Genomic DNA, 26767 nt, shown 5'->3' with positions numbered 1-26767 from the left:
ATTTAGCTGTAACTTTCTTAAGCCTTTCATATTGCTTACTGCACAGCCTACACTTTTACTATATTGCCAATGGATACAGTAACGGGCTTCCTTTTATAAAATTCATTGAGACTAGGGTAGCTCTCATGCCTGTGCAGAGAGAGAAGTGAGAGAATTTCAAGGCAAATACTGCAGCTTGGTAATTACAATCAGAAATATCATTAGGGTTTCAAATGGCAACAGCAGTAGCTGTTTGAGACACAGGTTAGCTCATTATCAGTCAAATGACCCTGCAGTTCACATGTTCAAGATCATTGCTTCTTGCAATAACCATGGTTGTATAGAAGGCTACGCACACGTAAAAAGCACATCATGTCAATTGGTTTTCCTCCAAGACAGGATAATTCAGAATGAGAAACAAACAGAAACACCAGCTGGAAAGTTAACAGGAAATAATAACTTCCCTGAAGGGTATGCTGCAGTAAAATATAATAACCACTCCTTCTTTTGAGTGTCTACTTTCTAACTCAGTGAAAAATTTTGTTCTCTAAAAGCATTCACTGTTAGGAACCTTGCTGTCGAAGTTACCAGTAGGAATGAAATGGCCTGCTTTTGTTTGGAGGATTTAAGGCACTTGGACACAAAGAAGCAGCCTCAATTTCCAACCAATTTCCAAAGAAAGCTTTCATTTCAGGGGCTCCTGAACACAGCATTCTACATCTGGTAACTTTGTTGTTTTTAAGAAACAGGATCCTGAGACTATTCTTCAGTCTAGATCTGATGTTCACTTCTTTATAAGTAGCCCTGCTTTGAATCTGTCAAAACATTGCTTCCTTTAAATTTCACCCATCTATCAGTCTCCTAGATTTTGTAACTCTTTCCAGCAACATCCCACATAATTCCTCTGGTGTGTTATTTCCCTCATTGGAATGGGTCAATAATCCTGATTCTGTCTGAATGTTAAATTTGTCTCTCATGGTCTTGGGCTGAACAGGTTACGACAAGATGCATCAAAAATCTAGTCAAGGTTCATGCCAATGGGGTAGGAAGTCTTTTGGGCAATTAAAATTTATTAAGTAAGGTTCAGCAGCATGATGTTATGTGAACACAAAATGCCTCAAAAACAGCACAACAGCATTTTACCTACCACGCTAATTATTATCAGTTTGTGTATATGTATATGTGTGTGTTTGTGTGTGTGTGAGAGAGACAGAGACAGAGATACTATTCTCTACCAGAAGGAACCATAGTTCCTTGAAGTATACTGGATTCCATGATCTAGGATATATCAAGATTGACTGGAACCTCTTGTTGCCAGAAATAAAGAATGCTTCAAAAATCTTGTGCAGATCTCCCTTGAGCATCAAAAGGAGAATAATTATAGTTAATTGAATTAAGTTGAGACCATAATGATACTCCAAAATGGGAAAAGATAGGGGATCCCTGGGTGGCTCAGCGGTTTAGCGCCTGCCTTTGGCCCAGGGTGTGATACTGGAGTCTTGGGATCAAGTCCTGAGTTGGGCTCCCTGCATGAACCGCCCCCCCTCTCTGTGTCTATCATGAATAAATAAAATCTTTAAAAAAATGGGAAGAGATAAACTGTACAAAGCCGTAGTTGTAAAACAAAAGGGATGTATGATAGAATGTTTTCCATTATTAAAATTAATTTCAGGTATATATGTGAATTTTTAGTTTAAGTGTACGCATAAGAAAATTTGCAGTAGGGAGCTGTACCAATTACAGGAAGAGGAGATAAGAACCGGTGAGCACACATACAACCCAGTACAGGGAAGGTCCAACAGTATTCCAGTATGAGATTAATCAAATGTCCAGCTCTACAAAGCTCCTTCTAATAGGAATATGATGCTAATAAGGCATGACATTTTTTCCCAATAATGTTAATAGACTACGTGTATGTATATCTGATTGTAACACGATGGTGTATACAACTCACTCAAACCTTTAAAAAATCAATTTAGGGAAAGATGGTGCTACAAGAGGCGTAGGCTGCTGGGTATCTTGTATCTGTTCCTGGAAGGGCTGAGGTACCTTTATATTTTTAACCAATCCACGTTATCTGGAAAGGCTTTCATTCTGCCAGTGAATTATTTCTAACATCGCTTATGCTAAGTAGTATCCTCTAGTGAGAGTGAAGATTATAGCAGTCGAAGTAAATGCCTGTTGACACGTCTAATATTTTTTGAAGCCCCTTCGTTGTGAGAGGATCATGTAGTTAGCATGCCTGGCCAAGTCAACATAATCAATGACAATGCTCACAATAAGGACACAGGACTTCTGAAAAGTACATCCATCATATTAAGTACGAGGTACAAATGCAAGGCAATGAACAAGGTGGAAGTTGGAAAAGTTGTCAAAAGTAGTTTCCGAAGCTTTACGGATTCCGGGGGTTTCTATCACAGCTTTGGCAGGCATCAATCCCTAAGACTTCCCTCCAGTCGCATTTGCTACCCAGTTACCTTGGTGAGGACTACAATTCCCAGAAGGCAACGCTCTGCTCCCTTGACTCGGCTTCCTTAGCCGGCCGGGAGATCTAGTTTACAGAACGACGCCTTGGACTCGGCTTTTACGCGCTCGTCGGCAAGGACTCTCCTCCATCCGGGTCTTCCCATTTTCGGGGGTAGCTCGGAGCGCTGAGCCTAATCTTGGTGTCAGACTGGGCAGGAAGTCGGCGGACGGTCGGCCGCCGGGGCGCTCTAGGCCGAGGGATTTTCGTCTCTATGATCACAGGAGGCGGTCTCGGGTGTCCCGAGGAGGGCGCGCGGAGGGGGCGTGCGTCAGTTCCGCGCGGGGCTGTCGGGGAACCATGGCTGCCCCAAGAGGTGAGGCCGGGGGCCGCCGGGACGGGGGAGCCCGCGGGGGCGGGGGCGGGGGCGGGGGCGCGCGAGCGTCAGCGCCTGTCCGCGCCCGCGGAGCTCTGGGGCCGGGCGTCGGCGTCGGCGTCGGCGCCCGGAGTTTGTTTGGAGCCGCTCGCGGGTGTGAGCCCGCGCCGCCGCCGCCGCCGCCGCCGCCTGTCAGGGCAGCGCAGGGCGGGCAGCCTCCTGCTGCGCTGCGGCTGGCTTCCCCAAGGCGGACTCCGCGCGGGGCGTTTTGCGGCTCCACCCCGCCTCTGCCCCGACGAGCCCGCAGCGGGTGGGAACCAAATTCAGACAGGCCCGGGCTGCGGCGGACCCCGAGGGCGCCCCGCGTCCCCGCGCGGCAGCGCAGGACGGTGCCGGGTTCCGGCGGGGTCCGCGGCTGCGGTCTCTTCTGCGCCTTCTGCCCTACGGATGCTCAGAGGCTCGAGGGCGCGCTCCGGGCGCGCAGCCCACGCCGCGGCTGGTCCACGGAGCCGCCGCAGGAAGCATCACTGGGCATTACAGCAGCGCTGACACCGTACGAGACGGAGAAAGCAGTCGTTGACAGAGCGCCTTCCCTGGAGGATGTTGTGCGGGGTTGGAAGGAACGCTCCTGATATTCTGGGGGGAGGGCGACAGCCACCGCCCCCCGCCCCCCCCCCCCGGGGGGATAGCACGTTAGGGTATTGATATTTGATGACTAATTGGCGTTTCGTGAGAGTGGTTGTGATTCACCCCGAAGCTGAGTTTTGTTTCGCTGAGTAGGGTATGTAAGTTGGGAACGGAGTTGGATTTCTGGACCTTAGAGCTGTAGCTAGGACAGGTTGGGCGACACCCGGATTCCTTCTCCACCCTTCTACGGACTATATTTAGCTTCACCCCTGAGTAAATGTTAAACAAACACTTAAAGGATATCTTCCTGCATGGGTGCCAAGTTGTTTTCCTGGTCGGGGAACTCACGATTATCATTAAAGCCCTGCCAGGGACATTGTCTGGAGTTGTGTATCACGCTCGTATGCGTTCTCCCATTTCGAGTAAGTCCAACCTTCAGGAGTCTTTTTGTAGCAAAACAGGAATTAAGGGGAAAAAAAATAGAATTGTTTCGATAACTAACATAGGATGGGGACAGCAAGATTAATGATGAGCAAAGCTTCAAAATTACAGAATTCAATCATTATCTGAAATAGTTGCAGTAATTTACAGATTTAGGCTTATTGCCGATAAATATTTGTTCTGCCTTAGCCAAAAGTCTTATATGCCTACTATAAATGTGTGATGCTAACATTATATTATAAAGATATATTAAATATGTAATTTATTATATCCCAGACTAGCGTCAGTATGCCACATAATCTTGCAGTTGGGGCATCCTTCAGGGACAAAATCTTTGCTTAACTGGTTGATATTTAAAGCCAACTGTATTTTGTGTATGTATGTTGGTGTTCATGTACTCGGAAAGTATTGTTTTGAAATAAATTGTCAAATATCCTGGGTTTCAAAAAGTATCTTGTGCTTGAAGTTGGGAAGCATTTTGAGGTATAATATTAATTTTTATAAATATAATGCTGTCTGCTAAATAATATCTTTGTTGCACATATTTTCCAGAAAATGTCAGTTTATTATTCAAGTTCTACTGCTTGGCAGTGATGACCCTGGTGGCTGCAGCTTATACCATAGCTTTAAGATACACAAGGACATCAGACAAAGAACTCTACTTTTCAACCACAGCCGTGTGTATCACAGAAGTTATAAAGTTACTGCTAAGTGTGGGAATTTTAGCTAAGTGAGTATAAATACTTTTTAGTGTGTGTAATTGTTAATCCTCCACTTAGTTATTTTCTTTATTAGAAAATTCTGGCTGCATCTTCATAAGTTTGATTGCTCTAGAGCAGTGTTTCTCAACCAGGGGCAGTTTTGCTCCACAGGAGATCTTTTTTTAGTTGTGTCCACTTGGGTGATGCTACTGGCATCTGCTGAGTGGAGGCTAAGGATGCTGCTGAACTTTCTGCGATGCACAAAACAGCCCTCTGCAACAGAGACTCATCCAGCCCCACGTATTCATAGTGCTGAGGTTGAAGAATGTTGCTATAAACCAGGGGTTGGCAAATTATGACTTGTGGGCCAAACCCAGCTTGCTGCCTCTTTTTGTTGTAGCAGAGATTGTGTGGCTTACAGCGTCTGAACTATTTTACCATTTGACCCTCACAGAAACAAATTAGTGATTTCTGTTTCAGAGGCATATAATGATAATAATAGTTAATGTTTCTTGAGTGTTTTGTGTGTTAAGTACTGGGCACTGTGCTCAGTACTTTTCATCATCTAATCTGTATACATTTTTTTTTTTTTTTTGGTAAGTTCTATACCCTTATTTTGCCTGTACATCATCTGAGGTTCCTCAATATTATACTTACATTAATATGTGGCAACACTGGGCTTTTTTTTTTTTTTTGAAGATTTTATTTATTTATTCATGAGAGACACAGAGGGAGAGGCAGAGGGAGAAGCAGGCTCCATGCAGGGAGCCCGAGATTGGACTCAATCCCCGGTCTCCAGGATGACGCCCTGGGCTGAAAGGTGGCACTAAACTGCTGAGCCACTGGGCTGCCAACACTGGGCTTTGGATCAGTGACATTGTAGGAGAATCATTTTAGCTAAGGATGCATGTGATATGAGAGAGGTTTAGGAATAGGGACTTTGAAGTGACACAGACTTAATTTTAAACTTAGATGAGTTTGCACATATCTTTTAATCTCTCTAAACTTTAGTTTCTTTATATTTTAATTGCAGAAAATAATATAGGGTTGTGAGAATTAAGTAAAATCCGGTAGGAAATTGCATTGGGAGATTTATGAGATGTGAACCCTTTTGGGTCATGTGGCAGGTGAGAGTTCATACAGATTTCAAGATGTGACTTAGTGAGAGTGGAGCACCAGTGAGGAATAGCATGTGTGTAAGCTTTTAGGTAGAAACACATTGCATATAAATACTTTTAAATTTCATTTAATAGATATTTACTGATTTTTGTGTTACAGTTTTATAAAATGTGTTGCATATACAGGTATGAATGAAATATATATAGTTTCTCCTTGCTTGGAGCTTAGGTTTAGAAGAAGAGAGAAAATCAGTAAACACATGCATGATTACAAATATTATGTGAAAAAGTATAAAAATGCCTTGGGGAGGGAGAAAAGAACAGAAAAATAACTTGAAGCCATGTGGTAGCAAGCTTTAATATATTGGAGTTTAGAGGCACCTGAGTGGCTCAGTTGGTTAAGCTTCTGCCTTCGGTTTAGGTCATGATCTCAGGCTCCTAAGGCTCCCTGCTCAACAGAGTCCACTTCCCCCTTTCTGTCCAACTGTCTCCTCTGCTTGTGCTCTTTTTCGGGTACTCTGTCTCTCAAATAATCTTAAAAAATAATTTATCTTTTGGGCTTAGTTGTTAGGTTGTAAGTTGGGTAAAATCTCAGACCTTTCACAGTTTCTTACTTAATAAGATTCATTTTTATGGAGATTTGGCTTTACTTGGGGGATTTGTCATTCTGGATAATGTCAGATAAATGAGAGGTCTTATTGTACCTTTAAAAGGCAATGTTCCAAAGGCAAAAACCTCTACTACAACTACAAAAACTCTACAGCAACTTCTATATAACCTAAGAGTTTAATAAAATCTTAAGGCTTGGCTTCTTTTAAGACAAATATAGGGATATTGATAGAAGAGGGAGAAGGGAACCCATCTCTTCTTTTTATTCCCCAAATTCCACAGGGAGAAACAATTGTGACTCAAGGATGAAATAGGACTGTCATGCATGGCATCAGCCATTTTAAACTGTAAGGTCAAATCATTCAGTTGTTTTGTAACTGTTGGGAAGGTTTAAAAACCAATGTGTAAAAAAAAGCAGCGAGGTCTTTGGTGTAGCTCAGCCATTGAGCTGTATTCTGCGAAACCACTTGGATAGACTTTATTTTGATGTTTTTCCAGCCTTGCAATGCTTGGTGTGTAGTATTTATTATTTTTCAGTTATTCAATGTTATGGGTATGGTCAGCTGTAGTTTGTTTTGTGGAAATTTTTTTTGACAATTACATAAAAATAAAAACCCAAATAATTTCTGAGAATTCGCCAGACAAGTCAGATAATGGTGCTGAAATAACAACAGTATGGAAAACCAAATACTGTACTTGATGAACATGATCATCCTCAATAATAAGTTGCTGTGTCTGACACCAGCATAATGTAAAGGCTCACAAGAGAGGCTCTTTTATGAACCTGTACCTGCAGAGTATACAAGACTAGGGACAACCAAAAAAAAGTAAAGAATTATGACATACATAGTTTTGGTAGCTGGCATTTGATATCATATGGCTAACAAGAATTTGATGAAGAAGATTCATTTAAAGCACATAAGAGTTTCTAAGTGGAAAAAGCACTGGCAATGAATTCATAAAACATGAAATTAAATGCATTTGAAACTATTGGATTTTATTATTTTATTTATTATTATTTTTAAAGATTTTATTTATTCATGAGAGACACAGAGAGAAGGCAGAGACATAGGCAGAGGGAGAAGCAGGTTCCTCCCAGGGAGCCCGATGTGGGACTCCATCCTGGAACTCCGGCATCACACCCTGGGCCAAAGGCAGACACTCAACCATGGAGCCACTCAGGCATCCCGAAACTATTGGATTTTATCTTACTATTTTATTTTATTTTTTTAAAGATTTTATTTATTTATGAGAGAGAGAGAGAGAGAGAGGCAGAGACACAGGCAGAGGGAGAAGCAGGCTTCACGCAGGGAGCCCGACGTGGGACTCGATCCCGGGATGCCAGGACCACGCCCTGGGCCAAAGGCAGGCGCCAAACCGCTGAGCCATCCAGGGATCCCCTGGAAACTATTGGATTTTAAAGTGAATATAATTTTTATGGAGAATATGTTGGCAAATTTTCATGTGCTTATTCAGAACACATCGATAGAAACTACCTGTTATTCATAACAAGAAAATATTTCTTGGAACAAAGAATTTGCTTAGTGTTAAGAATGGTCATTTCTTAGAATGGTAAAAAAAAAGTGAAAGATAAAGGAGATTGATTTCAACCTAGGAAGTCACAGATTGATACTTATAAAATTAAATAAAAGGATATTGTGATTGCTTCTTTAGCAATATGTGATGAGACCTTTGATAATGAAACTAAAGCACAGTATAGTTCTGTCCTCATGGAGCTTATAGTCTAGTGGAGAACCAGATATTAAGCAAATAAGTAATATATGCTGTTAAGGGTAACTAGAAGATTCTACAAATAAGTATAATAGAGGGTCTCCATTTGGGTTGGAAGGCTTTCTGAGAAAGTTACATTTAAACCTAGACCTGAACATTGAGTACAACTTGTGTAGGATAAGAGCACAGAGAAAGAAGAGAGAATAGTGTGTTTGAAGTCCCTGAAGCAGGAAAATTCTTGACTCTTAGGGAATAACGGCAGCAAATCAGTATGTCTCAGTGGTGCTAAGATGAAGCAGGAGAGGTCTACAGGGTATCAAGGTAAGTCCATGGGCCTATGAAGTTTGGATTTTATCTAAAGTGCCCTCAGAAATAACTGAATGGTTTAAATCAAGGACTAACCATGACAATCCATTTTGCTTTAAGAGTCATTTTGATCTTTGAGGAGAATGGATTAGAAGGGTGCAAAGAGCTGGAAATAAGGAAGCTTATTAGGCTAGAAATAATGGCCTACTATGACAGCATAGAAGCTAATGGATCTGAGTTACGTTCTGGAAGGAGAATCTATAGGAGTTGGTGATGGGTTTGGGTACACAGTCGATTTGTATTATTCACAGTAGTTATGTTCTATGAAGTTACCATGGACACTGAATTAGTGAATATTGCTCTGCTCCTAAGGCAAAAACAGTGTTAAGTTCCTGTGAGTCTCTGGTCGCAACATTTTCATCAACTGATCAATATATAACCTTGTTTTATGCATGTTTCTTTTTAAAGACACCTTATTTAATATATGTTGATTAGCATTGAACTCACAGCCAATAGCTCTATAACTCTTGCCTAAAGAAATCTTATCTAACTTGTATTTTTCTCCTTAAGGCACATTACAGCTGTCTTGGACTTGGACATTATGCTTGGGGGCCATTTTAGAGAGCAAAATCACCACCAAAAAGCCCCCAAATGGGGAAAACGTTGCACTAAATAGGCTGCATTTGCTTACGGTGTAAAAACTGAAACAAGAAGACAGAACACTGTCTTTTTTCGACCTCGACTGGGGATGTGCATATTAGGCAATTCAAATTTTTGGCATCTCTGTACATGTCTGCCTATGATTGTACAAGTGCTGAGAGTATTGATTTTGGGGTTACAGATACATGTTAGCAAATAGGCAGATTTGTACACACAGAACCCATGAATAATGATCAATTACAGCAGATGAGGCAAGGGGGATCTTAAGAATCATTTTTCTTATAAAAAACTGGGTACAGTTATTTTTTTCTGAGACAGGAAGAAAAGCAGATTTGAGGGAAGGGGATATCAATACTTTCATTTTGGGTAGGTACAATATTGAGTTTTTAGTGCCACTGAGATATCCAAGTGGGCTGTGGAAAATAGGCAGTTGCACTGATGAGTTTGGAACACAGAAGAGAGGTCTGGGCTAGAGAAATAAATATGGATGTCCTTATAACATAAACTATATAATCTCATGGGATTAGAAAAGATTGGCAGAAGAGAGGAATCTCATAAAAGTATTCTCATTTTCAATGCCCTTTAACTCTGTTTACCTTAAAAGATTCCTATTTTCTGGACAATATAACCAGAAACCACAGAACCTACATGAAGAGGAACACACAGTAATATGTGCAGTATGTAGACAAACAGGAGTCAGCTTATTTTAAAAATAAGAGTCAGTGTCTCAGAATTCTTTAGGAGTTAAATTAAGCAGATTAAGGTAAACATAACTTTAACGAAGTGCCCAAATTAGGTAAATTAGAATATTTAGGTCCTAAGAATTTAAGCAGAGGCAGTTTATTTTGATGTTTTTCCAGCCTTGCAATGCTTGGTGTGTAGTATTTCTTATTTTGGGATCATAGGATGTAAAAGGCATGTACCAGGATGGTTCCTGGTGAGCTTTGGAGATCTACAGTCTAGTCACTCTTCTCATGTCAGAACTTGAGACTGGAAAGGGACTAATTAATATAATCTTGGTCTAATAAATTTGACCTGACCAAATGGATTTGGTTCCAGACTCTTATTTTAAATGAATGGCCAGTCTCTCAGGATTTAAGGTGGTAGGGAGTTTCTGTATGTAGGGAATCCTATTTGGACAGAATTCATATTGGCAATCCAGATCACATGGCAGAGACTCCATTCTCTTTGGTTCTTTCTCTTCCTTTTTCCCTTTCCTGGGGTTGGAATAGTGGGGTTGCATCCCCTGAAGCATAGGTAGTAGTATTAGTATGGTAAAAACCCTTTGTAGTCTGAAGGGTATAGCTGGCTTGCTGAAACACTGGAAGACAATAGCTTAATTTTAATCTCATATCTTCTTTGCCCTATTTATATATAGTAAAAAAAGTAAATTATAAATGAAATTCAGTTGAAATTTTTCTGTGTGATGTGTTTAAGGTATTTAACTTTCTGAAGGAAATGTAGACTTGCTTTGGTGAGGAGTACAGTATATAACATCTTTCAGATTGTGGTAAGAGAACAAAAGGCAGAGAAATGCACTCCTTGGTGTGGTCTCCAAGAAAACTGGGCATTAAATGAGGAAACTACTTCTATAATATATAATGTTGTAAGTTAAAACCACCTTAGGAAAACCAAAGAATAATGCTGCTTTTTGGCACTATCGTAAAAAAGGAATTTTTGAAAACCTAATGAGCAGATACCTAACTTCTTTAGAAAGCAAGAAACTACACTGTGGAATACAATCTGTTAATCACTGTCAAAATGTGTTGTGTAAAGTGCCAAATATCTTTTAAGATTGCAGCAATTAAATTTACTGCATTCATATATCAGGATTACTGCTATTGAGAGTGGCGGGCTACCAGAGTGATGTTAAGGAAACATTCTTTCCGGTCTCCCCTCAGACAGTGAGGGAAACATGCAGGTAGATACAGCCAATTTTCATTCCATTCTTGTCCCTCTATTTTAGTTGTAGCTATAATTTCATCTTCTATTATGAGAAATCTTAGGTTGAGGGAAGATTTGCCAAAGATACTTAGAAAGTGATTGGCAGTGAGAGGATTAGAAGACAAGTTCCCTGATCTCTAATTTTCAAATTATGGGTCTTTCAGAACAGTGAAATAATTGAGGTTTTGATTAGCTAAGACAAAGATAAGAATGTAGTAGCATTGTTAGACATTTCAGTGATTTTGTTTTATCTTCTGATTTTTCTTTTTTATTTCCGAATGCCAACATTTTACCATGTACATTTTATATTCTTTCTCTGTATATACTTGTGCATTTTTTACAAACTATTTGAGAGGAAGGTCACACAAGATGCTGCTTTGTCCCTAGATTCTTTAGTGCATATTTCCTAAAAACAATGACATTGTTACCTAATCATAAAATACCAAAATTGAGATACTAGTATTGACATAATATTATTATTTAATTGACAAACCTTAGATAATTTTGCCAATTGCCCTAGTGTCCTTAAATAGTAGAATAATTACATTCAGTTGTCACATCTCTAGCTTCCTTTAATTTGGGACAGTTCTCCCAAATTTCTTTTTTGCATGTCTTTGACATTGTTGAAGAGCATAGTCCATTTATTTCATAGAATGTCAATTTATGTTTATTGAAAGCTTTCTTATGATTAAATTTAGTTGTATTTTTTGTTTTTGTGGCCAGAAGTATCACAGAAATGGTGTGTCCTCACTGCAGTGTATCATCAGGCATGTAATATCTATTTGCCCCATCACTGGTAATTTAATTTTGATTTGATTAGGGTAGTGCCTGCTAAGTTTCTCCACATAGAGTTACCCATTTTATCTTTGTAATTAATGAATATCTTGTGGAGAGATACTTCGTGGCTAAGGAAATACGGTTTCTCCTATCATTTTCACTCACTAAATTTATTGCCCATTGATGTTGCCAAATAGTAATTTCTTAATTTCATTGTTCCTTGTACATTTATTAGTTGCCTACTCTAAGAAGCATTCCCTTTCTGTTTCTGTCTCTCTCTCATACACACAGCATAGATTCATGGATTCATTGGGCTGGAATCCATTATCATTGTTTATTTTGATGCTAAAATTATCCCAGATTAGGGCAGTGGGATCTTCAAGTTTTTTTCCTGTTTTCTTTTCTTCTCTTTTCTTTTTCTCTTTTCTTTTCTTTCTTTTTCTTTTTCTTTTTCTTTTTCTTTTTCTTTCTTTCTTTCTTTCTTTCTTTCTTTCTTTCTTTCTTTCTTTCTTTCTTTCTTTCTTTCTTTCTCTTTCTTTTCTCTTTTTTTAATGTTTCTGTATGTGTATGTCTATGTCTGTGTGTATAACCATGAGTTGTAATATTGAGATCTGTAATTCTGATCTCATACACAGTTTACTTTAAAACTTCCCTTCCCATAGTTGCTCCCTTCTCTAATGGTGATGCGTCTAGGTTCTGTTATCCTTAAGATATTTACTTATTTGCTTAATCTTCGAGTACATGAGTAGATTCAGTTTCTAACATAGAGCTGTGAAAATCCTACTCACTAAACAGTATTTGTATGTAGTTCTTTTTGCCTTTCATTTTAGAACATACAGTAAGAAGACTTTTTTAAGAATAGTTGGGTCAGGGGTCCCTGGGTGGCGCAGCGGTTTGGCACCTGCCTTTGGCCCAGGGCACGATCCTGGAGACCCGGGATCGAATCCCACGTCGGGCTCCCTGCATGGAGCCTGCTTCTCCCTCTGCCTGTGTCTCTGCCTCTCTCTCTCTCTCTCTCTCTCTGTGACTATCATAAATAAATAAAATCTTTAAAAAAAAAAAAAAAAAGAATAGTTGGGTCAGTTCTTTTTTCCCCTTCAGTGTAATTTTGTTATTCATTAAAAAAAAAAACCTGACAAGTTTTTCTGGTTTGTTTGTAATTTTAGGTTTCCCCATTCTTGTTGATTTTACTTATAATTTATAGTAATTTTTGGAATGTGAAATTATACTTATTTCAGTAAGCTAGAACTGCAAGAATAGGAATGCAGGGAAGAATTAATAGATGGCTGCTTAGGTAAGATTTAAAGTTTACATGGTCTGATTGGTGGAGTTTTAATTACCCATACTATGCATATATGGATGGTATATGCTAATGCTCCACTTTACGTTGTTTTTCCTGCTTAAATGTTTTATTTTCGAGATTGTTCCATGTCCGTACATAGAAATCTAAATCTAAATCTTTTTAAGAGCTGCATGGTGTTCCATTATTTGGATGTATTATATATACTAGCCTCTATTGTTGGGCATTTGGGTTGTTTGCAGTCTAAACAAAGGCATAACAACCCATCTTCTTACACTGTTGTGCATATGTATGATTACATCAGATCACTTTTAAATTGAAGAGGAAATTACTAAATCCTGTTTTTAGGAGGAGGGGACAGATTACAGTCCAAAGTTGCAAAAGTTCTATGTGATTAAATTGATTTTTAAAGAACTTTGAATTACCAATTTCTGAGTTATACTCTAAAACTTAAAACAGTATAATGTCTAAAATATTTTGGTTTTTCAAACTAGTTACTACTCCACGTCACAGGAAAATTACTGGTTAGCTGTATGCTTTATTAAATGCTATCATAGCTGTTAAAACGGACAGTTTTTATTTAAATCTGTCACTTGTGGAATGAAGAAATGAAACTACAAAACTTTCACATTGTCTTAGAACAAAGTCACTTTTTATTGTTTGCTCTTCATCAGTCTATAAAGACTAAGTAAACTTAGCAGGTTGTGTAAATATACTATATTTTGAGTGTGTTTAGTAATAAACCAAATACATTATATAAGACTGGAGAAAATTATTTTACTCCAGAAAAATTATTATTTTAATTATTTTCTGGCATTTCCTAGAATAATGGCTTACATTATAGATTATCTAGTCCTGTTTTGTTTCTCCTGCTGGGTTTGTTTATATATACATATATATTATTTATTTTTTATTGCTAAGACTTGGTTTATATTTTTTCATAACTTATTACTACACGTAACATCAGATCTAAACATTTACTTAACCATTCAAACTTCCTAAGCTACTGTTTGTCAAGTCACTCTTCTAGAAGACCAGAAATACTGTTCTCATAAAATCTGTAACACTGGGTTTGCATTTTTATTTTATTTTATTTTATTTTATTTTATTTTATTTTATTTTATTTTATTTTATTTTATTTTATTTTATTTTATTTTATTATTTTATTTTATTTTTTTTATTTTTTTGGGGTTTGCATTTTTATTTATTTATTTTATTTTATTTTATTTTATTTTATTTTATTTTATTTTATTTTATTTATTTTATTTTTTTTGGGTTTGCATTTTTTGACACCTCTTTGTACCCATGTTGTAACGGGTTTAGGATCATAGGATGTAAAAGGCATGTACCTTACATGATGCCTCCAAGTAGTTCTCATCAGATCAGGAGCTGGGAGAACAAGGCCTACTTTTTGACCAAATATAAATATAGGTCAGAAAAAAATTGGTTTCAGCCTGTTGATAGGAAATTTTTAGGGGGGAAGGCACCAGTGGAATCTCTGTAATCAATGAGGAGTTTCAGAATTTCTTCAGATAACAAAAGGTTGCACATTCTATTCCAGCAATAAAAATCAAAACAAATTGTTCGATTAAGAAATTTAATGGGAGACTATATCTAAAAAAAAAATTTGTGCTTTTGGATTACACATGCTCTTTTTTAAATCTAGCAATGTCACATACAATGGAGTTTAATACATTTGTTTTTTACAAAAGGTACTTAGTAAAGTATTTGATTTCTAAGAAAACAGGGCAGGAAAATGGAAGAAAAAATCACCTTTGGCTTTTATGTGTTCCTTTTTATAGTATATTCAAGGCTGTAGTATATTTAGAATTGATTATTTTTGTTTAATAGTAAAACAGTAGATGACAACTAGTGTTTTCTAGAAGATATGTTATTTTTTATCTTTAGTGAGTAAAGCTAATTATAAGCTTTAAGAGCTATATTCTTAACATGTGTTAAACAGGATTTAATTTGATTAATACTAAAATCATTTATTTCCTTAAACTGTGTGCTAAGATTTCCACATATTCTTTCTTAGGCCCCCTAAGTCTCTTTATTTTACTGATAGTTTTCTATTCTTGAGCTTTTGTTTTTTAAATTATTTTTAGCATCCTCTGCCTTTGTAACTTAGTTCAAAATATTTTATTATAATTATATAATACTGCTATAATTATAAGGCACTACAGTGAAACCTGAACTCTCCAGTAGTTAACATTCTGATATAGCTTGGCTTCTCTAATATCTGCATTAGAAAAGGAACCAGAAAAAAGTACTGAAGCCTTTCTGGCAGTGAATAAGTATCTCCTAAGCATTCAACAGAAAGGATATAGCCAGGAGAGCCAAAGATCTGAAGGTCAATCCTGATACACTAGATTTACTGGTTTGTCACAACGAAGGAAAGGAGTACTCAGGTTGACGAGTGATGTCTCATAGGCACTTCTTTTATGTTGAAAGCTGCAAGTGCAGTAGAAGAGATAAGGAGAAAAGGGACCACAGCAATTCTGATATTGATACAGGCATGGTGGAATAGTAATGAGGTACTTATGTAGTCCATATTCCAACAAGGTAAAGAGGGTCAGTGATAAAGAGACCACCTCTTTTCTGGATAGGCGATAATTCATTTTATATTATTGAAGGCTTAGAGTATCTCTAAGGGGTAGAGGTAAATTGGCATTGCCCAGAACAAGTGATTAGGGAAGGGATAATAGCCACTATACTCGAGCTTGGGGAATCCAATGTAGGGAATTAATGAACATGGCAGTGGAATGTGGGCGATGGGTACAAACAGGTATCTCTTAGTTCGTTAGGGAACCACTCTACAGATAGAGCAGTATGTGTCAGTATTTTAGAAGGCATTAAAAGTAACAGTACACTGAAAGCAATGTCCTGTACTTCACAGTTTTATAAGATTTATATCTCTGCTATCTTGTGCTTACTAGTGGGAAATAGGACATTAAGGAAAATGTTCCGGTATGTTTTCTAATACATCATCCTGTTACGATAGCTCTTTTGAGCTGTACTCCTGTGGTTCTTCATTCTTATTTTAATTGTTTCTCTTTAGTTTTGTTCGTCAATTCTATAATTGAGGGAAAACATTCTCTGAAAAAAATGAGTTTTGAGGTGTTGAGGAAGCATATAGGACATCTTAGATTTGCATTCAAAATTGAAAAAAGACTCAAATGTTTAAAGGGCCAATCTTTAGTACTGGAAAATTCTACTACCTAGAATTTCTTCATAGTCATCTTTTTGATATTCTTTCCCTTTTCTGAATAGAGTTTATAGCCTGCCACCACGCCATGTGCATTACTTTTCAGCATATAGATTTACCATTGTGGGGTAGAGCATGCTGAATTTGGCACCTGAAGAAGACCTGTAACTAAGAAGGATGTCTTTTGTTTCTATGCTAGGCCAAATTTCCTGTCACATGTAAGCATTTTCTTGGGGGCTGGAGAGTTCTACAGTGGATAGGTATAGGTAATAAGTTTGACCTTGTTGACTTTTTGATCCCCTTCAGAACATGTGTAATTATTTTTGCTGTATTTATATATGACAAAATTCAGTTAATGACTGTTGATTCTGTTAAGCAAACATAATAGAGGCTTAGTGTGACTGTCATTAACTTGGAGTTGAAACAGATCTGTTTCCCTGCAGAAATATTATGGCCTTGTCCTCTTAAGGATATTGTGAACTTAAGGACCCTTTTGATATAAACCCTTGTATGGTGTTGATGCTTAATATAAAACACACTTTTTTATTTTCAGGAAATTTTCAAGAGGGCAAATATGAACCGAATTAACTAGTTCCTCCTGAGGAAAAAATATGAATAGTTAAGAGCATGTATCATCAGTATGCATCAAGTAGCAAACTTTATGTACATTACAAATACAGTTTAGTATTGGTATTAGTAAATTATTATTTCCTGCAAATTTTTTGCAGTTGGTATAGTAAAATTATTTCCTGCAAGCTTATAGATATGTACTTCAGTTTTATAAGAGTATGCTTTGATTTATCGTGTACTAGATTTCATAAGCACTGAACTAATTTACAAAGAATATTGACCTGAATTGCTCAATCCCTATCCCAAGTAACTTCCATAATTATCAAAGCTTTTTTCTTGTTTGTAATTTAAACGTATAGTAATTAAAAAAAAAACAAAACCTTTAAAAATAGATAAGCAATCTAATTAGAATGAGGGTGAGCTTGATGTAATGGCAGTTAAAATGGGAGGGATTAAATTTTTATAGGTAATATCAGCAATTCTGGTTTCCTATTATGTCATTATTTAATATACTTAAAAACTCCTGGAGCTTTGACCAGAGGTTGATGATGGTAAGCCTCATTGTCATATTTTCCCAAAAAAACCTTGTAATTGTTTTTCTTTTACACAGTTATGTTTCTTTTAATCTAAAATTAGTTGAAATTATAAAAACAAAATAAATTTGCTAAATTACATCAATAGACCTAACACCTTACAGCTATTCTGTGTGAAGGAATCTTATCAAAAGGACACTATATAGAGGCACCTGGCTGGCTTAGTTGGTAAAGCACATGACTCTTGATCTAGGGGTTGGGAGTTGAGCTGCATGTTGGGTGCAGAGTTTATTTAGAAATAAAATCTTAAAAAAAAAAAAAAAAAAAAAAAAAAAAAGAAAAAGATGGTCTTTAATTTTCTCACCTCTTTCTCTCCCTTTTGTTTTCAAAGAGAAGCTGGTAGTCTGGGTAGATTCAAGGCATCTTTAAAAGAAAATGTCTTGGGGAGCCCCAAGGAACTGATGAAGTTAAGTGTACCATCATTAGTGTATGCTGTTCAGAACAATATGGCTTTCCTAGCTCTTAGCAATCTGGATGCAGCAGTATACCAGGTAAGTGGAGGTGAATGACAACAAAAAATATAGGATCTTAAAAACAAGTTTTTAGGGTGAAAAGATTTTTTTTTTTTTTTTTTGGGTGAAAAGATTTTTATTAACCCTTTATCACGTTATATTTTTTTCTCCATAATTCTGTTAATATCAAATATTTGTGTCAGACTATTGTTATGAGTTCATTAATTCATTGTTTTGTTTCTAGGTGACCTATCAATTGAAGATTCCCTGCACTGCTTTATGTACTGTTTTAATGTTAAACCGGACACTCAGCAAATTACAGTGGATTTCAGTTTTTATGCTGTGTGGTGGAGTCATACTTGTACAGTGGAAGCCAGCCCAAGCTACAAAAGTTGTGGTAAGAAACAAATACCATACCTAAAATAGAAGACTTCCTTAAGTCTTATGACACTTTAGACAGTCATATTGATGAATGTAGTATGATTACATTTCTTTGATTGAAAGGAATCTTTGCCCTACAGATAGGCATTTTTAATTTTTTTTTTTACTCCCTTCGGATACAGATAATATAACTGATTGGAATCCCCTCCTTTAGTTTTTCTGGGTGGGAATATGACTAAAATATATTAGAGATGGAAAATACCATTAATGTAATCAACTCCCTTCGTTTTATGGAGGACAAAATTGAAGTTCAAACAACTGAAGTAACTTGTCCATAGTTACACACTAACAGCTGACCTGTGATATAATTTTATCAGTTTCCAGTTTGTATGTTCAGAACTCACAGGCCTTTTAGACATTTTCTCAAGAACCCTAAGCAAGGTTTTCTCCATCTAATTGTCATGTTTTCCTTCAACTCCCAGTTTTTTAAAATCTTTTTGTACATACTCCCACTGTCAGTGATAGGGATTATAGAATAGTAGTGTTTTTACTGATAATCAATAACTAAAATAGGGCCAAAAGTGCCTTTATAATTTTCAGTTTAAGAGTTCAGTGTTGAGGTACATACCTGATTTTTTTTTAAAGTGTAATATACTTTATAGATTATTTTTACAAAGAGAATTAGGAAGTGGAAACTGAATTTCCCTCAACAACCGAAGAGTCTCTTTACCTCTTAGGAAATAAAAGACCACAGTTCTCCTATAAATATAAGGTGGCTGAGGATGTACGGAGAGCTTGTGCCAAGTAGGAAGTCAGTCATTTTTTAGGTAGTTTCTAGCCAAAAACTAGGTGGAGGATTCCCCCCTCACCTGCCAGAAAATGAGGTTTAGATGAATATTTATTGTCTTCACATATTTAATATATTCTTGGTGGTATTTCAAGACAGTGACCAAATATGTACTGCACATTTAATTCAGTTGTAGACTCTCATAGAAATAATTTATTGGGAAGTAAGGCAAACAGAAGTGAAATATGAACTTTAAGACTTTACACCATTACAAAGCATGCTAGGTCCACCTCATATAGGTAATGTATGTGAAAAGCTCAGTAATCTAACGCAGAGTATATGGCAGCTTTCCTACTTTTGGACCACTCTATAAAGTTCTTTCATATTTTAAGCAAAGTGCAGCTTCTGGTAACTGCCCCTCATTGTTCTTTGTTCTTGTTAGACTAACGCAAATCCCAATTCACTATATATGATGATCCTTTGTATGTTTGAGTACAGTCACACCACCACCATCCAAATTTTTTCCTCCCCATTGAGACAACCTTGTTGTTTCTTTCATAATACATTTCTAAAGATTTCTTGCTCCCTGCTGCTTGTCACAGTACTTCCTTATATCTCTTATAGATGTATTCATTGATTCTTGTCCTTCAGTAGTCTTAAAACTTCCCAAGTAGTGTGGGGTGTAACTTGTGAATTACCTCCTCTGTTCTGAATACTAGAGACTTGTTAAATTAGCCTATAAGTCTATAAGTTTTCAGAGGAGGTGGGGGGAGAATAGCCATTCCATAACTGATTATACACAAAACATTTCACAGTTTATCGCAAATGTGTTATGTGTGTGAGCTTTTCCTAAACCAAAATGCAGAATGTGTGGGAGGGCAGAGTGGTGGGGAGACCAGAGGGAGAAAGAATCTTTTTTTTTTTTTTTTTTTTTTTTTTTGGGAGAAAGAATCTTAAGCAGGCTCCATGCCCAGCTCGGAGCCAGACAGCGGGCTCGATCTCACCACCTTGAAATCATGACCTGAGCCTAAATCAAGAGTTGGATGCTTAACTGACTGAGCCACCCAGGCACCCCCATTAAACTTTTTAAGTAAAGTCATGTGTTCTAGCCTTTTGCTAGGTAATCAATAGTAGTAATAACAGCTACAATCACTTATACTATCAGGCTCTTTATTTTGAATAAGGTATGTTATTGTCATAGTATAGTCATATGTCTCAACTCTTACTATTGAGATAGTATTTGTCTCTGAAGAAAGACTGATGAAAGCTCTTTGAGGATTAGTTTAGGGAAGAAAAAGGAAGTAAAGTTGAAACAGTAGATTAGGGCACATTTACATGCATCTTTTAGCACAGAATTAGGATTATATATACCTGTCAGTCTCCTCTATCCTGTAGTCTCCAGTATCCTCTATCCTCCTCTATCTCAGAACCAGAACTATGTATCATTCTCATTTTTATTCATTTAGTATATGAGAAATATCCAGTACATAGTAAGTAAGGTATTAATATTTGATAAAGATTCAGTAAAGTAGGAAAGCTTAAAAGTCATTACCTCATCCTGCAGGTGTTAGGGAATAAATGAGTAAAACTGTTACCATTTACATCATTGACACTATCAGGGCCTGAGTTTGGGTGGTGGCAGAAGTTAAAATTAAGAGGCAAGCTGACTATGCAAAATACTGTGCTAGGTTGCCTGTTGTTAGGAAATGGGCACGCATGTTCTGGTAAACATACACCACGGCTACAATTTGAGTGATACATTTTATAACTTCAGTGCTTTTTCAGAGATTTCTGGGATGGCCTTTTGTTTGTTTCTGTCTTTCTCTAGAGGATAGCGGGGTCTCATGTGGCATATACTTTCAAGAGAACTGTAATACAGATTTTTATAGTCATTTGCTCTCTTGGATGAATTTTGTCACTAATCACTTTTAAAACATTATTGCAGGTGGAACAGAATCCATTGTTAGGGTTTGGCGCTATAGCTGTTGCTGTATTGTGCTCAGGATTTGCAGGTAAATGATAAATGCATTGTTTTATTCTGTTAAAAATTTTAAACAAGATTAAACTCTACATAGGGATCTAGTTCATCTTATTTCATTGTAACAATTTTATTCCCAGTAAGGCTTATCCTCCAACTTACTGTTTTGTGCCAGCTGTTTTTTCAGTAAATGTGTGGCAGTGTTGAATTCAGTTCAGACCTCATTCATACTTGCTGTTATCTGAGAACATACTTACTCATGTTCTTACATCATGCTTACCATCAGTCCAGCTAAGGATTGGACTAAGGACCAAAAAGTAAATGAACAAAGACTTCTGAAAATGGAGGAAGTTATTAGCAGTTAGAAAGCTCAAGTATCTCCATTTTCCTGGAAATGGCACTATCTTCAGGTATGATTCTGCTGCTTTAGGTGTTCAGTTACCAGCTCAGCATCTGTTTTTCCCTCTTAACCTTAAGTTCTTCCTCTGCTTTAACAGATTAGGAATTCTGGAATAGGGAGAAAAGGAGGGCAGGGTGGAGAGTACCTCAGAAAAGTTGATACATAGAAGCACCAGCCAAAAAGGGAGGGAGGAAAACCAAAATCACTAACATCAAAAAAACATGAAAGTCTAGATTCATGTGTAGGGACAAGAAATCCTCCACTTAATCAAGAAGAGACAAAGTATGGATGTTAGTACAACATGTGTTTTAGAAATAGTTCAACAGAGAACCTCAAAGTTCTTTTTAGCAAAGAGTGTATTTGTTATAGCTATGTTATTATTTATCTTTATTTGTGCTTTTTCAAAAGTTAGGATTCTTTTTACTTTTGACTAAGAAAGTAGGTGGGATATGGAAGTGAAATATTGCTTGTAGAAAAGATGTTTGGTAAGAGGAAAACAATCTAAATTTAGGATATATTTAATGATAGCATCATGCTAAATTTTTATTCTTAGGAACAAGCAAATTAGAAACAAAAATTGAATTACCCAAAAAATAATACGCTATTAGACGTTACTACCATTTTGAACAATTAAATGTTTGTGTCCAACATTTTATTTAGTTCCACCTTTCAATACACAATTTAGGAAATGGTGGGTGGTTTAATATCCCTTTATGCTTGGAGTAACTGAGTACCTAATAGTTAAGTGGTTTTCTCAGATAGAATATTAAAAAATGGGAATAGGAATAGCCATTATATGTTTGTTCCCTTTCTCTGGCTCTTTCTAACACACATTCACCGAAAACAATCTTGTTTTTCATTAGAATTTTTAGTTGATTAGTATTTGAGTGGCAGTTTCTAAGTCTGTAATTAACATGGTGTTTATAATGAAAATCTTTGATGAATACATATATTCATTTTTAAGTATAAAACTTTCAGCAGTGGTATGTGATTTTGGGTGTATGTAATAAGGAGTCGTTTGCTCTTTCAGAATATCTGAAAAAACTATGGACCCTCAACCCCAAGAAAAATACATGTATACACAAAATGTATTATCTGTGAGGGAGTTCATGGTCCTTCTGCCATTGTGTATGAACTTGGCTTGTTGAACCTTGCTTTAAAGGAAAATGGCTTCACTCAGCAAGTTCTATTTAAATTTTATTTTGGTTGTTACTCTGTAAAAAATCCCAAGTGGTGATTATATAGGTTATTTTGCAAAGCTGGGAGTTTTCATTACTAGGCAGATATTACAGGGATATGATTTTTTTTTTCAGGGATATGATTAAGATAATTGACTCTAATAGTATAGTTTTCTAGCCGGCCAAAGCAAGTCTATTATTGGCATTAACAGAGAGCTTCTGTGATCTATCTGACTGCTATAATAAAGGCAGAAACTGTTCTTAATAATTTGAGTCTTCTGTTAAATGTGGGTTATAAAGTTCCTTTTTAGTTATTAATCTTTATGCTTTATAAAAATACATGTTGGTAATATCTAAGATGCCACATGTCACAACCAACATAATAAATGTGCATTTGATGTAAAATGTGTTTGTTCCCTGAATTATATACCTTACATCGTCATACCTCTGTTCTTGTTCTAAATGAAAGGCATTTTAAATTAATTTTTAATAGTATCTCTCATATTTGCATATCTAATTTTTTTTTCCAGGAGTGTATTTTGAAAAAGTTTTAAAGAGTTCAGATACTTCCCTTTGGGTGAGAAACATTCAAATGTATCTCTCAGGGATTGTTGTGACATTAGTTGGCGTCTACTTGTCAGATGGAGCTGAAATTAATGAAAAAGGATTTTTCTATGGTTACACATATTATGTATGGTTTGTCATCTGTAAGTATCCAGGAATTAAAAGTTCTGGCTAGATCTTTTTTTTTTTTTTTTTAAGTTGTGTTTTAAGCCTTTATAACATTTCGAAATTGTTCCTTTGATACTTTGAACACCAGTTTGAAAATGTAATTTTGGTTTTATTGACTGACTTTTGTGGCATAGCTATCCCAAAGCAATTTTGCCTTCACAATCAAAAGTATCTAATATGCTAGCAATAAATGTGTACAATTTAGTAGTAGACCACATAGCCCTCTGGGCATGTGAAAAACAATGTTGTTTTGTAGGAACTATTACTCGATTTTAGTACAAACTCTCTCAGATGGCTACTTGTAAGGAAAATAGTATTTTCCTAGGTAAATTAGTGTGGCATCTCTAGGGGTGAAAATTGCTTTGCTGTCATAGAATGTTCCATTATTTGAGTGTTAAGATTTTATCTCTTTGTGTATACAAGTTCTTGCAAGTGTTGGAGGCCTCTACACTTCCGTTGTGGTCAAGTACACAGACAACATCATGAAGGGTTTTTCTGCGGCAGCAGCCATTGTCCTTTCTACCTTTGCTTCAGTGATGCTGTTTGGGTTACAGATAAGTATGTCTTAGTTTGTATTTTTAAGTTTTTAACACAGAAGAGTTTCCCACTTCTTGATTCATTTCATGTTATTAAATATGGCAGTTGATCATTGTGCCTTACTCAGATTGTTTTGTTATAGTTTATAGTTGTATGAGATACGGGTTAGCAGTACTAAGGTGTTTGCAGTCATCCTAGAGCTTATGCTGAGGGGTACTGGGTCTACTGAGAGTGAGAGGGCTATGGAGGAACCTTTTTTGGAGTCAGGACCTCCCTGCTCCCCAGGGTTGAGATACAAAACAACTTGAATACTTCTTACGTCCAGGTGAACATAGTGTTGATTAGGTATGCAAGAAAATGAATACAAGGACTTTAGGGGATGATTCCTTTCAGCAATACAATTAAAATAAGGCATTCTCTGATGAAGGAAGAACAGAAAACTCATCTCCCTGAGTTTGTACCTTCCTAATTTTTAGACTTGGGTATAAATTGGTTTTGAAGCAACAATCCAAATCTAAATTAAAGATATCTTTGTTTCACTTAATATGTAATTAATACAAAATTCATTACCATAGATGACATTCTGGCACCCTCACAATGTGAGTCCTTCTAATATATATTTCCTTAGCCCACACCCAGCATTAAGTTGGCTTCTGAATTATTTAAGTAGTGATTTTGACTTAACATTTCAGGGTGCTGTAATAATAATTTTCTTTACTGATCAATTATACCACAATCTGTTAAATACTGACATTAAGTAAGAGACCTGGCTTATATTTACATTTGATTTTAAAATGGACTCTTGTTATAAATGCAAATAGAGGAACACCAAGCTTGTAGAAATCTTACAAAACCATTTTATAGTATGGTTTTAAGTTCTGCCTGTATCATTTATTAGTGGTGCAGCTTTGGGGTGGGGGAGGGAAGTTACTTAACCTGTGTCTTAGTTTCTGCATCTGTAAAATGGGACTGACCATATCACCCATCTGCTAGGGTGGTTTTGGTGAAATGCTTAGAATAATGCCTGGCACACAGTTATGTATTTTGTAGGAGGCCAGCCACTTACCATTTTAGTATCAGTGTATATAGGTGCTGTTTTAGATGTATTTCTTACCTGATTTGGGTGAAATTTTAATTGTAGTTCTGATCCTTCCTTAACAAATCCTTTTGCCTTTGATCCTAAGGGATACTTGGGAACAGTGAAAAATGCTTTTGGTCAGTGTTCTTGCTGATGGTCATGGAAATGAATTAGAACATCTTAGAAATCTTCCAGTTTTCTACTTAGATTTAACTTCCTTTTTTTGAAGGCAAAGCTAGTTAGGAGTGAACTAAAATCATAGCTTGATGTCATTTCTCTGTGTGCCATTTTTAGAGCTAGTAAGATTGTGCTCTTGTATTCCATATAGAATATGGTTCAGTTTTGAACAGAATATACACTTTTGACGTAGACTTTGACATAAGTGTTTATGTATAAAATGCCTGTTTGTCAAGTTTGGACAAGCTAAAGAAAAAAAAAAAGCTAGCAGAAAATGGAATTGTACTCAGTAAATCACCACTTCATTTCCTATTCAGAAATTTTCACTGGTTTGAGTCATTGGTCATCTAACTCAGAAATTTTGCTCAACTACCTTTTACTCTAAATTTCTGCAGGTTTCTAGTGCCACGAAAAAAGCCACATTCCACTGCTTTTCTTTAAATTAGCATATAGGGAAGTTAGTATATTCTTTGTCAGTGGCCCAGGACAGGCATACTTGTGTTCTTGGAAAGTGTATAGTCATTCCCTTGACTGTACTTTTTTTTGGTGGTGAGGGGTGCTGGGGAGCTAGAATTGATTATCTTTCTAAACCTTACTATCATAAAAATAGAACACTTAGATTTATTTTCCATATGATCTAATGGTATAAACCCATAATAAAAGATTTCAAAATTTAAAATTATTATGATATAGTTTTAAGGACACAAATACAAATTAAACTTATTTTTTTTCTTTTCAGCACTCACCTTTGCTCTGGGCACTCTTCTTGTATGTGTTTCTATATATCTGTATGGATTACCCAGACAAGACACTACATCCATCCAACAAGGAGAAATAGCTTCAAAAGAGAGAGTTGGTGGTGTATGATTTCAGCCTCAAAAGAGATTCCTACCAAGACTAAGCTGTTTGGATTAAACTGGAGCCTTAAGTCAATCCCAGAAGGTAGCTTAAACAAAAACAAACAATATGTTAACTGTGTTATAAGAATGAAGAAGAAAGCTATCTGAGTGAATTGCTACAAAGATTTAATGTGACCTGTTTTGGGTCAACCTGTTTTAAGAATGAAAGAATTTTATTACTGTATATATAATGTATATAAAAAGAATGGAGAGGATATGGTGTTAAAAAAATCACGTGAGGATACAATATTCAAATAACAAGGTTTGGGACTAGGTTAAGGGTTAAAGTGCCAAAGCCATTTCTGTACGAACTGTTTTCTTGTTCAGGTACCAGGGGAGAAGGACGACCCCTCCTTGTTCTCCAGTTGATGTACAGTATTTCATCCCAGCAGCAGTAAAGACCTAGCTCTTTTCTTACAAAAGAGAGGCAAAACCAAGATAGGCTAGTTCAGAAACAAACTGAATGTCTAACTTCTCAAACTGAATCTATTTCATAATGCAGACAATGACTTCTAGGTGGTGAATGAGTACTCCTGTAAGTGCTGTATTTGTGCCATTCATTGTCTGGATTCATGTTTCTTTGCAGTTAGATGATCTACTTTTCTTCAAAAAATATTTCTAATGTCACTTTTGTACTTTTTTTTATAAAGTATGTTTAAAACTATTGGGCTGTCAATAATTTGTGAAATTTCAGTGTTTTTAAAAAATTTTTCTATAATGTTAATGGGAAAATTCAGCAATAAACTTAATTTATTTATATGAAA

General features: G+C 36.5%; 1 protein-coding gene across 2 annotated transcripts; it reads left to right on the top strand.

The window, feature by feature from the left end:
* Nucleotides 1–2548: 2548 nt before the first annotated feature.
* On the top strand, nt 2549–26767 carry SLC35A1 (solute carrier family 35 member A1). Of its 2 annotated transcripts, none has more exons than XM_072832118.1 (8): nt 2549–2819; nt 4440–4617; nt 17736–17895; nt 18101–18253; nt 20970–21036; nt 23111–23287; nt 23736–23870; nt 25844–26767. In XM_072832118.1, exons 1-8 carry the CDS (start codon nt 2804–2806, stop codon nt 25969–25971), a joined length of 1014 nt encoding a protein of 337 aa, XP_072688219.1. In that variant the 5' UTR covers nt 2549–2803; the 3' UTR covers nt 25972–26767. The 2 variants fall into 2 exon arrangements, with proteins under 2 accessions (XP_072688219.1, XP_072688218.1); XM_072832117.1 differs by lacking the exon at nt 2549–2819 and adding an exon at nt 3544–3868.

Source organism: Canis lupus, chromosome 7, assembly GCF_048164855.1.
Source record: "Canis lupus baileyi chromosome 7, mCanLup2.hap1, whole genome shotgun sequence".
In the NCBI taxonomy this organism is placed as follows: domain Eukaryota; kingdom Metazoa; phylum Chordata; class Mammalia; order Carnivora; family Canidae; genus Canis; species Canis lupus.
The sequence above is the reverse complement of the archived record's forward strand: the minus strand, read 5'-3'. Positions and strand labels throughout refer to the sequence as shown.